Source organism: Eptatretus burgeri, chromosome 1 (genome assembly GCF_056783735.1).
Source record: "Eptatretus burgeri isolate ZD-2024b chromosome 1, Ebu_testis_v1, whole genome shotgun sequence".
NCBI lineage: Eukaryota > Metazoa > Chordata > Myxini > Myxiniformes > Myxinidae > Eptatretus > Eptatretus burgeri.
This window is the reverse complement of record NC_140961.1, coordinates 153,319,789-153,332,236: the sequence shown is the minus strand read 5'-3', so window position 1 is coordinate 153,332,236 and position 12,448 is coordinate 153,319,789. Positions and strand designations below refer to the sequence as shown.

The window sequence follows — 12,448 nt, the reverse complement described above, 5'->3', positions numbered from 1 at the left end:
TTGCATTGACCGGTTTGCGTACTTGTTTTATAACGCCTTTCACATGGTAATACACATGGAAAATGATGAAATGACCCCCCCTCCCCCACCCCCCACAATCTGCACATCTTTCGACTATCAGGATAAAATTGAAATTTTCATTGTTTTCCCCATGTCCTCCCCAAATGCTTCCTCATTGGAAGTTTGTGCTTTTTTTTTTTTTTTCGCCCTTTATTGAATAAAGCAATACCGTTTCATATATTTCCAGTTGTGCTTACCTGTCGCTTCGCTTTTAGGGTCTTCACAACCGTAATGCATATCTGTCTGTGATTCTCGATGAGGATGTACAATGAAGCGAAACACATGAAAAATGGAACTTTTGTAACACGTAGTTGCTGCTGCTGCTGCTGCTGCTGTCATGGCGGCTGTGGTGGTTGTTGTTTGTGTGCTCCTTCTGTGTCTTTCGCACTTCATTCTGAGGTGCTCCTGCTGTTGTTTCCATTGGAACTGTTGCATTGAAGGGGAACCCAAATACTCAGACCACCTTGACGCTCAAATCCATCCCTTAGATACTCGACAAAGTGGACATGATGTGTTTTCCCAATTTGTGATTTCTAAAGTCGCTCTCTGTGATTTGTCAAAAAAAATATATTCAAACACCTCTTCCTTCAAATTAGACCGTGATTAATGGTTTTTCAATGGTTTTCAGAAAAAAAAGATATTTCTGGTTGCCCTTTAGGTTCCTCTTTAAAGCTCCAGGTTATCAGGTTATGCCTCTTCCCTTCCTGGAAGGCGGGCGGTTAAAACCGGCGTTTGAACGACTAAACCGACACTCGTCGTCGTTCCAAGTAAATTGATTGTTAACTTTCCAGCGGTACTATTTTTATCCTCACGTTTCTTGAAAAAAAAAAAGTTAGGGGGTTGGGGGGGCAGGGCAGATTACAATCCTCACGTTGTAATCTGTTCAGTCCATTACACTATCTCCTCCAAAACGGTTGTTGTGCAGAAACTCACTAAACTCGCTAGTTATGATCACCACATGGCAAGAAGGTGTTGGAGCAGTTTCATTTTTTGGCCCCAGCCCCCTCGGTTGGGGTCAATAGGTGCGATTCCAAAACGTGCAATTATGGGCACATTTTTAAACACTTTCAATTGAAACTGTGTCTGCAATCAACATTGGGTGATGCATGAAATGAAAGATTCGTTTTTGGATTTGACCCCCGGTTCATGCCCCAAAGGGGCGGTGAACCCTTCGGGTCACAGGGCTCAAAATGGGGGGGGGAAATTGATGGGTCAATCCTGGTAGAACTTTATTGCCATCTTTCAACTTTGCTTTAAAGGGTAGGAATTTGCGATGGTGGTGAGGGCGCTAACAACTTCGCTGGAGTCCACAAGCGTTTAAGCGCTGGAGTTTGCCCCGATGGCGTTTACAAGCACTTCATTGACAAGTTTATTTTATTTATTTTTTAAGTCTGCTCCATAAATTATCTGCCTGATGGGTGGGAGCACATTCTGATGGTGCACATGATTTGAAGTGATCTTGGTTGTAAACACAGACGGCACGTTGCTGAAACATCAAAAACATAACGAGTAATGATGTAAAGACGGGCACGGTGCAAGTTGTGGTGAGAGAGAGTTTCTTCTTTTTAAATGTCTTTACATTTAACCTGTTGCCCACCAGGATGTGGAGTCGCAGCAGGAGGAGGATCCCATGGCAAAATTGCGAGGACAAAAAATGGTGCAGTGTCGTATCTGCAAGGGGGACCACTGGACGACAAAGTGCCCTTACAAGGACACACTTGGACCAATGCAGAAGGAGTTGGCTGACCAACTTGGACTCACTTCCGTTGACAATGGTTTGTCAGATGATGATGATGATGCGGCTTTTGACATTTGGTGTTATGGAAGTGCAATACTTGCAACCTGAGGCGATTTAATGAAGGTTTTTGACCATGCTCAGACTATTTAGAGCTAAATGATAGAAGTTAGGATTGATAGGAGAAAGAAGCCACAAGGCAATAGGCAGCTTAATCCCCTCCCTCTCCCCGAACCCCTTTTCTCTCTTCCTTGCACCTCTCTAACTTGCCTTCTGTCCTCCCTTTTTGCCCTTATTTAGTTTGATTCCAACCTCCACCACTGCATCGAGATAACACCTAATATTTGTCTTCTCCCCCCCCCCCAACCCCTCCCAATTACCTGTCTTTCTTCACTTTATCTGCACTGTCTTTTTGTCCCCCAACCCAGAGGGAGATGCCACTTCATCACCCGCTGCTGCAGCGGCTGCTGCCGTGAAGTCTGGAAAGTATGTTCCTCCTGTGTTGCGCGATGGGGGAACTCGGCGTGGCGAATCTATGGCAACAAGTCGCAGAGGTAGGTTTGTAACGAGGTGAGGTAGATTGATGACATGGGACAAAGTGTGGGTGATTCGAAGTTGATTTTGTCACTTAAAAATTTTTTTTCTTGATTTCCAGCAATGCTGTTCTTCAATGATTCTAACAGATATTTTGCAATCCTTGCAAAGCTGCCTGAACTGTGCTGCCTGAAGGCATAAAAATAATACATGGCTTAGTTCAGGGTGTTGCAACACATTTGGTCTTTTCATTCCTTTCACTTACCAATGTTTTTTTTAATCAGTGAGTCGGGGTTCACACAATCCTTGAAAATCTTTCAAATTCCTGGAAAATTGAAATGAATTTTCTAGTGCAGTATTTTCACGCAAATGACCCGCCCCCTTGTTTGTACACCCCAACACCTGGGGAAACAAAAGTACTCAAAAATTTCAGGCGCATATACATAACATGCACACTGGTATACCCCGCATGCGAGGGGTGTGTTCAGTTACCAAGTTTCTTATGGAGTGCTCGCCAAGCGGCTTAAGCACTCGAGCAAGCATTCCATTAAAAACTGTTGATAAGGAACGCCTGGCTTGGCAAGTGCAAGTCTGTGCCTTTGACTCTTGACTCTCATCATTGCCTTCTCGTACCCACAGATGACAACGCCACCATCCGGGTGACTAACTTATCTGAGGACACACGGGAATCCGACCTGCAGGAGCTGTTTCGACCCTTTGGCTCAATTGCTCGCATTTACCTGGCGAAAGATAAAATTACTGGCCAGTCCAAGGTATGTCGATTGCTTAATTAACATAAAATAACATTGGAAAAATAAAATATAAAACCTCTGTTCACCAGAAACCAGAATTGCTTGCTGAAATTGAATGTAAATGATATTAATCTCGGTTCCTGAGCAATGTCCTGTTTTGAACCGTCTTCCGTTATGTCGACCAACGTGGGCAACTTCCAAATCCCGGAGGGATTCAAATGGAAAAAGGCTGAACCATGGAGAAGATTCAAATGGAAAAGATTACAAATTGATTAATTTACCTTTGTGCTGTCCAGTCTGGGTTTGATTCTGACACAACCATTGAAACTGTCAACTCGGTGCTTTGCAGGCAGGGAACTTTGTCACCGATGACTTGTCAGTCTCTAATTTTCAAAACCATTTCCACATCATTTGTACATATCTTTCTGGAACATGCAGTTCTTATCACGTCGTACATTCTCCTAAGATATGTCACATGGTTTGACGACTTCACCAGGCAAAAACCTGGCAATGACTCCTCAACGCTCTGTAATGGTGCACTCTTGCAGTGGGACAGCCGGCCTGACAGCTTGATTATGAGCGCAACACGCAGGAAGTTCGGTACTAAGCGGTAAACAAATGGCTTGCACTTGTCCCTGCAATATTGCACTGAATACCATCATGTATGACACACATGTACTCTTGTATGGATGGGAAGAAACTGCCAAACGTGTCGAGCGACTGAAAGTATGTTTAGGTGGAACAATCCGTGAGATCCTCAGGGCACATTCCGTGCTAATATCTATAGAAAAGGCTCAAAGAAGCAACAGAGCGGTGGATTGGGAGGTTCCAATGATGATGCCAACTCCTGTTCCACCAGCATGGCAGCACATTCCTGGATTCTGTCAATGAGAGATATGTGACAGGCTGGGGCACCAACCCAAGTACGGCAATGATACTTCATGACAGGTCACATGGTGGCCTTGTATTGATGGAGTACAGCACCTTGAGGAAGGTATCGCAGAGCACAAAATGAGCAGCCAAGGTGCTGGGAGGCTCTTTTGGCGATACCGGAGATGTACTTTTCCCAGCTGAGGTTTGAGCTGATATCCAATCCAAGCAGATGGATAACAGGAAGTTCCTGCAAAGGTGAAGAATCCACAGACAGGGTTGGAAAACAAGGTGATCTTGACCTTGACATAGACAAGTGGGTCTTTTTGGGGTTGAAATTAACAAGCCAGTCTTTTCCCCATTTAATCACGGTCTCGAGGTCCTGATTGAGAGTGGTGCTGGCAAGGAGGAGACATGGGAAGGAGGAGACAAGGTTCCTCCTGGGTAGGTATTATACAGTGTTGAGTCGTCTGTATAAACGCTTTATTGAGAAAGAATATTATCAGGCAGATCATCGATATATAACATCAATATTAGACGCAACACAGACCCCTGAGGAACACCAGCATTCCTATTATGGACAGGGAACGACTGTCCCTCGTTTCATGTACCTCGGAAATTTGACGATTTGCAAGGAAGTCCAAAATTGTATCAAGCAATTTTCCAGAGATTCCGTATGATTTTGGCTTGCTGTTGCAATGTACTGTCGTGGCCAAAAATATTGGCGCCCTTGCACTTTTTTCAAATAAAGCACCATTTCTTTCATAAAATTGTTGAAATTAAAAAATCTTTTGATATCCACATATGTATTTCTTTGGGTTGCAGTGGAACAAAACAAAAAAAAAAGCTGAAAAATTTTTTAAGTCTTAGCTTATTCCACACAGAAACCCTAAAATGGCCCGGACTTTATTATTGGCACCTTTTGCGAAGTTGTTTGAAATGTATAGATTTCAAGCAGCTGATTCTCCTTTACTTTGGAATTGAACTCACCTATGGTGAGTTGCAGGTGCCTGCAATATAAAAAAAAATCACTCATTCAATCAGTTTGAAAGGAGAAAAGGAGTAATTCCCCTGTTTGTGAGCAACGAGCATGGAGAAAAGAAAGAAAACCAGAGATTTGTCTCAGGAGGTCAGACACAAGATTTTAGTCTTGAGATTATCCATGCTTCGCTACAAAGTCCATCTCCAGAGACCTTGGTGTTCCTGTGTCCACTGTACACAATATTATCAGGAAGTTTAAGTCCCATGGCACTGTAGCCTACCTCCCTGGACGTGGCTGCAAGAGAAAACTTGATCGAAGATTGCACTGAAGGAGTGTTCGAATGATAGAGAAAGCACCACGATCAACTGCTAAGCAGTTCAAGCTGACCTTCAGACACAAAGTACAACAGTTTCAACTCGCACCATCCGTCGCCACTCAATGAAAGGGGTTCTATCATAGGAGACCCAGGAGGACCCCACTGCTGAGAGAGGGAGAGAGAGGGAGAAAGAGTAGAGAAGAGAAGAGAAGAGAAGACCAACTACAGTTTGCCAAAACACCTGAAAAGCCAGAATCTTTCTGAGAGAATGTCCTGTGCACTGATAAGACCAAATGCGAGCTTTTGGGGAAAGCACATCATCTCTGTTTACAGAAAACAAAATGAAGCCTTCAAATAAAAGTACACCTTCCCTACAGTCAAACATGGAGGAGGTTCAGTGATGTTTTTAGGTTGCTGTGCTGCCTCTGGCACTGGGTGCCTTGAATGGGTGCATGGCATCATGAAATCAGGAGATTACCAAGGCATTTTAGAACGCAATGTTCAAACTAGTGTCAGAAAGCTGGGTCTCCATTTAAGGTCATGGGTCTTTCAGCAGGATAGTGACTCCAAACACTTCAAAGAGCACCCAAGAATGGTTCAAGACAAAACGCTGGACTGTTCTGAAGTGGCCAGGGTTGTGCTCAAAAGCCAAGGAGACTGCTTAGGCATCACCAACGCTCTGCACAGAGTATGATCCGAATGGATGGATGGATGGTATTGGGATTCTGAATATAACGGTATACCGAAAAAAACATATCGACGTGAAAAAAAACCTGTACATCACCTACATATCAAAGTAAGGTGTTCACAATGTTTAAATACCGAACATGATTTGAAAAGCATTGATGCATTCGGCGTCTCGGCTAAACATGGAACAGGCCAACATGGTCATTTAAAAGACTCCTGCCTGAATAGGTCCACTTGTGGAGTCAGCAGCCTGGCTGGTGATGAATAATGGGGTGCTACTCGGGTCATTGTTGATGATGTTAATAGTACGGTGCTGAGAGCCCAATTGTAGACAAACAGAACAATAGGAAAAGAACCCTCATCTTCACCCGATCTCAACGAGCCAGACAATAAAGTCTTGGCTGGTCCCCCCCAACCTTTGCTCAAGTGGTTCGTGAAGGAGCACAACCTCCTCCTCTGCAGTCACCTCCAGCTGAAGTAATTCCTCAACATCTTATATTTTCAGAGTCGGTTGAGGATCGTGTGATAAATATTGGGAACTTATGTGTTTGCCAGACAGCACCCGAGTCTTTTGGTGTTCTGCGGTGCAATCTCCATGTGAGGTTGAGCCTCCATGTTTGTCCCTTGTTGAACCTTGTGTTGATCATGTCCCCCCTCCCTCTATGGGGAGTGGTGAATGTGTACTAACTCGTGATCTGTCTGTGATTGAGGTAGCTGAGCCTTATATCAAGCTTGTGTGCAGCAGAATGCTCAAGATGAAATCTCAGTGTTGCTCTGATGAGCCCATTTCTTCGGCAATGGATTCTCAATGTAATGATTGTGACTGATGGGGGTTCTTCTGTTGCCTCACTAAGTGATGGTGAGGCCGACTTCCCGTCAGAGCATGTATCTGCAGAATCCATCCCTCCCACTGAAATTATGGATTTCTTACAAAAATCTTATCGTAAAAGATGTGTGAAAATTAGCGATTTATTTGCTGATACTCACGCCTTCATTATTGGTGCTCAGTGTGTTGTAATACAGCAATCTGCAACCCTTCTTGCTTCTGCTAACTCGCTTTAAAGACTGAAAAAGTATGTTGTCACAGCAAGGAAAGAATTAAACTTGTAATGGTTGAGTTAATGCTTGTGTCTTCATGAACATAGCCAGTTTGAATATTTATGGTGGACGCAGTTAGCTGTGTCAGTCGCAGACTGTGCAATTAGCCAGTTGTGTTGAATTTGTTATTATAGTGTTAAAGATGGGTTTTTTTTCTCTTTTTTTTTTTTTTTTTTTTTTTTTTTTTTTGTATACCTTGGTCGAGGCTCGTATGGGAGCTAACACACAACTCACAGCAAGGAGGCATGAGACAAGAGGGGCGGGAGTGGAAGGGACAAAACAGAGGGGAACAGACACATTAGGTGAACCGTGGAAGGGAGAGGGATGGGGATGGGACGGGGAACATGGCGAAGAGAAGATGGACATTACAGGGACTTTCAGGAAGGAAAGCAGGAGAAATGAAGGAAGTGGGCTTGGGTGGATTATCGGGGGTAGAAAAGATCGAGGATTTGGATGGGGGAAGATAAGAGGTGGTGGTGAACAGCTGTTTTGAAAGCCTGGAGGGAAGAATGGGAAAGAATAGAGTGAGGAAGTTTATTCCAAAGGCGGGAAAAAAAGAGGAATGAAAGAGTGAAGATGAGCAGTGATTCGTGATTTTGGTAGTTTTACCAGAAGGGGGTTGTTGGCGGACCTTGAGCGCCCTGTGGAAATGTGGTGGGGACAAATCGCAGAGAGAGCAGGGGGGCAAGGCTGGAGAGGAGTCGGTAGAAGACAGAAAGACCACCGACCAACCTGCGGTGATTGAGTGAGAGGCCCAAAGACTCAGCTTCATTGCGGGAGATGCCGATGATCTTAAATGCCCTGGTTTCGACAGCGTGAAGCCGAGAAAGGTGGGAGGCAGGAGCACCAGCCCAGAGGGGAGAGCAGTACTCCATCAGGCTACGGACAAAAGCTTTGTAAGTGGTCAGGAGCTCAAGAGGGCCGAGGAAGGACTTAGCACGACGGAGGATTCCCAGTCGGCGACTGGCTTTTGAGGCGAGGTTGGAAATGTGACTTTCCCAGGAAAGGTCATGGCAGATAGTGAGACCTAGAAGCTTGAAAGAAAAGACTTCTTCCAGAGGATTGTTGAGAAAGTGGATGGGGGGTTTGTAAACGGTCCTTTCGAAGAGACATAGTGAGAGTGTGAGATTTGTCTGGATTGAAAGACATGTTCCACGTGTTGGACCAGTTTGTGATTTTATCCAGATCTGCAGTGAGTGAAGAAGCTGCTGCTTGCCGGTCTGAGGGATGACAGATGGTACGGCAGAGGGTGGAGTCGTCGGCAAAGAGAAATAGAGGATTTTCCAGAGAGTCCGAGAGATCATTGATGAAAACCAGAAAAAGAACAGGGCCCAGAACGCTACCTTGAGGAACTCCAGCCTGCACAGGAAGAGGGGATGAAAGAACTCCATTTAGGGCCACACGTTGACTGCGACAGGAGAGGAAGTCTGCGAGCCATGAGTGGAGATGGCCTTGAATACCATGGGAAGAGAGTTTCGTGAGTAGGGCAGGGTGCCAGACTGTGTCAAAAGCACGTGATATGTCCAGGGATACGGCTCGGATTTCCTGTCTGGCATTGAGGACCTCCATCCATTGATGGGAGAGCAGAAGCAGCATATCCAGGGTAGAGTGACCTGGTCTGAAACCAAATTGATGATTGGAAATCAAGCCTCTTTGGTGTTGTTGGGTTGCACATGTTTGGAATTTTGATGATTGTTATTATTTTTATGACTTGTGTGATTTTCTTACCTTTATAAATAAAAGAGCTCTGTCTGTCTGTCTCTCTGTCTGTCTGTCTCTGTCTCACCCCGTCCTCGCATCCCTCCCTCCCGCAGTGTAGAGCAACATTTGGTGAGGCTTCTTCCCCCCCTTCCCCCTTGCTCTTCCCCCCTTTTGAACTTGATACCCCTGTCAGCGAAGCGATGGGTTGTATTTGTGAGTTAAGAATAAAGTAAGAGAAATATTTTTCTTTCAGATTCGTATAGTGATTAAGTAAGTTTGGTAGATGTGGTCTTTATCCATTTGAAGGAATAAGAAATAGTTTTAACGGCAATCTCTCCAACAAAAGTATGTTATTGCAGCCATTAATTATCGTGATGAACCAATTTTTTTTTTTGAAACTTTCTGCAACTCGCTATTTCATCGAAAGTTAATAATGTCTTATAATATTTCCAAGGTGTTTGTACGTTATTCTTTCATGGCCGAACCGTAGCACCAAAAGGCCCCAAATTTTGAATGCAAGTAGTAAGTACTTCAGAACCTGGGCAAGCTTTTTAGCGACCACACATTGGCCTTGATGCCGTTTGGAGGTCACCAAAGGCCACAATAAGTGCATCTTGTGATGTGGGCTCAGGCAGTGCTGCTGCCACCCCACAGTCAAAAGGTAACAACCACCATGAGGCCAATAACTCCATTGTTTTTCAATGTCCAACATGTACTGAAACCAGCACCGGGTGTCTTCCCCCACCCCACCCTCGGCCACCAGTGCCTGGGAAGCCTCCGCGAGTAGTTCTATGTTATGGGTTGTGTTTATCAGGTGCTTATGATGCTCAGTCAGTAGTTTTTAATCATCCATGAGGAAAGCTTACTTTTGATCATATTGTCGGGGAATGTTGGAAGAAACTATTTTCTCCTTTCACCACATCTCCAGGGCTTTGCTTTTATCAGCTTCCACAGACGAGAGGATGCAGCACGTGCCATAGCTGGTGTTTCTGGTTTCGGTTATGACCATCTCATCCTCAATGTGGAGTGGGCCAAGTAAGTTTTGCTAAAAGTCCATCTCGAGTTAAACACTTTAACAGTGAACTGAAACCTTTGTGATGATGAAGCATTTTGTAAATGCATCAACGTGGAAGTGTTAGTTGCTCTCAGCTGACTGGTAAATACCTTAACAAGTTTGTTGGTCAGTTTTGTGTCATTACCTGATCACTTAGTTTATGATCCTGTGTTCATACTTGCATATTCCAATTGCTGTGTTGGTCTGTCCATTGTCTACGAAGTGCAAGCTCTTCCACGAGCCTTGAACTCTGTAGATTAGGAGAAATAGAAATGATGTCACGAAAGAAACGACCTCCATTTTTCCATGCCAGCAACGCTTTCTTTGTCAATATCTACACATTCAGAATTTCACTTTGAATTGAGTTTCAAATTGCAGGTGATGTGCAAATTGCAAACTTGTACAACTCTCGGTTGTTTTGCCGTTGTACGAGTAGAAGCATGATGGAATTGCGTAGCTCACGAGATTTGAGATTGCGATGCCTTTGTCTCCACAATAATCAGCGATTTTTTTTTTTTTTTTTTTTTTTTTTTTTTTTTTTTTTTTTTAAATCTCCAGTCAAACAAATGTCTTTCTGAATAGTTTACTTCCAACCGTTTCTATTTGTATTCAACCTTTTTCCTTTGCACACTAATGGTCATACATGAGCTTGTCCCTGCATTGCCTGCACAACAAGGTAATTAGGAGACATCAGTTTACTGTACTTGTGTTGTTGTTGTTTTTTTTCCTCATTATTTCTGAGGAAGCAGACACCAAAGCAACAGTTTGGCAATTAAATTCCGGCATCATCTGTCTGGTCATGGAATGCCCATGTGCAGATCATCGCATGATTTGCAGATGTTTGAATCATCAACAGTCTTTAACTGTGCTGTTTGTCTTTGTTTCATTATCAAAACAAAGAAGTTTTATTTTCCTTTTGTTTTATAATTATACATTGCCAATGTCTATTTATTATAACTTTGTTTCCCTTTCAAAATGCGAGATTTGAAACTAAGGTGATTATTTGTTCTTTTCCTTATCTTCCTGACCTCTAGGCCTTCCACCAACTAAGCTGCTTCCTTTCTCCAGGATCTTTCGTCGTCTTCAGTTTTGAAATAAAAATCTTCAACCATTATTGTGGTAGCATTGTTTTTGGTTTTGTTTTTATTTTAATTTTTTTTATTTTTTTTCTTTATTCAATTGTATCTAAATATAGTAACATGTTGTGATTACCCTTTTGAAGTCGTTTTCCTGAGAAGTGCGATTTCACATTCCGTGGTTAAAGTTGATTGTTTTCTTCGTTTACTCCGATACCTTATTGTGAGTTTGCTTTCTTTTTTTGCAAATGGTTTGTGGTTAGTCTCTTGCAAGGATCGAACACTGTTTGATCACCATGTAAAACACCATGGAGATGTATCGTCTGCAAAACGGAGAGGAAGAGAAGGGAATGTATGGTTAAAAGAAATTGAACGACTGTTTGCTCCTTTATTAAATAAATTCAACGAAAGATATACGCACGAAATGTCAGCTTCCTTTTGCTTCCTACAGTAGTTTAGCATACCTTGATTGACGTCCTGTTGATTCCATCCATAAATTCGTTGGCGTATTGGTCACACAAAAACCTTCGCTTGAACTTGGCCAGATGTGCAGCAAAGACAAATGGACAGAGGATGGCAGAAGAAGATTGGAGATGGAGAGGCAATATTGTAAAATTCACTTCCAATGCAATGACCGAGTGTTGCAGAGAAGACAAAAGAATGGATCATGTCGTGGGAGGGTTTCACCCTGCAATGGACTGGACTAGATTTGTCAATTCAAAATATTACAGAAGACAAATTTATAGTTTTGGGTTTTATACAATTACATATTCACTCAAACTAAAGTATAGTCAGTCTTTGACCTTTTTTAACACACACCACCAGCAATTTCATCTCTGGTTATATTCCCCCTCTTGATGTGCGAAACACTTTAAATATCCGTGGATGGTCAACGTTTGTTTTCTATTTATCGTGTATTTCTTCACTGGTTTATGGCCTGCATAGCTTTGTCAGTGGTAGAATTTTAAAAAAAATCCATCCTATGTTATCGGGGAATGGAGTCAGGGAACAGGTGTCGCAGATGGAGCTGGAGAGTCATTAATGAGCCAGCTGGGAATTAACCGATGTCTGAGAGTGACGTATACCTATCCTGCGACTCGGATTTTGATTTTTAATTGATGACTAGAATATCCACATCAGTAGGTTAAGAATACTGATTCTGGCTCACTTTTCCCCATGTAAATGAATGGGGGATTTTCAGCGATTTATATTTTTTTTCCCTAAAAATAAACCCCCCTTTTTATCCCAAGGTATATTTATTTGTCTCCCCTTTTAACTTGGAGGTTGAACCTCATTGAATTGAACACCTGGGGGTTGAACAGCTCACTCATTGAACCTATAAAGATTTGTTCATTCTCAAATTCCTTCAATAGTTTAATTTTCTTTGCACAATAATCCCCATCTAAAATATTGACAAACAAAACATTTGAATCTTTATATTTTTTAAGATACCCCATTTGTGCCATTACGAAATGATAAACTTCTCTTAATGCTCTCATCTGACCACCTCCTGAGCCACATATCATTTTGAGATTATAGTAAATTGTTTTTTCATTGTTCAATTGATAACCATCAAAGTTTTC

The 12,448-nt window shown here is 42.8% G+C and overlaps 1 protein-coding gene across 1 annotated transcript in view; it reads left to right on the top strand.

Annotated features, from left to right (window-relative positions):
- The window catches only part of EIF3G (eukaryotic translation initiation factor 3 subunit G), a 40,240-nt gene extending 28,961 nt beyond the window's left edge, over window positions 1-11,279 (top strand). The window contains exons 6-10 of the mRNA XM_085847420.1: window positions 1,661-1,835; window positions 2,224-2,349; window positions 2,969-3,102; window positions 9,664-9,770; window positions 10,824-11,279. Coding sequence (XP_085703546.1) covers window positions 1,661-1,835; window positions 2,224-2,349; window positions 2,969-3,102; window positions 9,664-9,770; window positions 10,824-10,839 — 558 coding nt within the window. The 3' untranslated portion in view covers window positions 10,840-11,279. The remainder of the gene's footprint in view (window positions 1-1,660; window positions 1,836-2,223; window positions 2,350-2,968; window positions 3,103-9,663; window positions 9,771-10,823) is intronic.
- The last annotated feature ends 1,169 nt before the right edge of the window (window positions 11,280-12,448 follow it).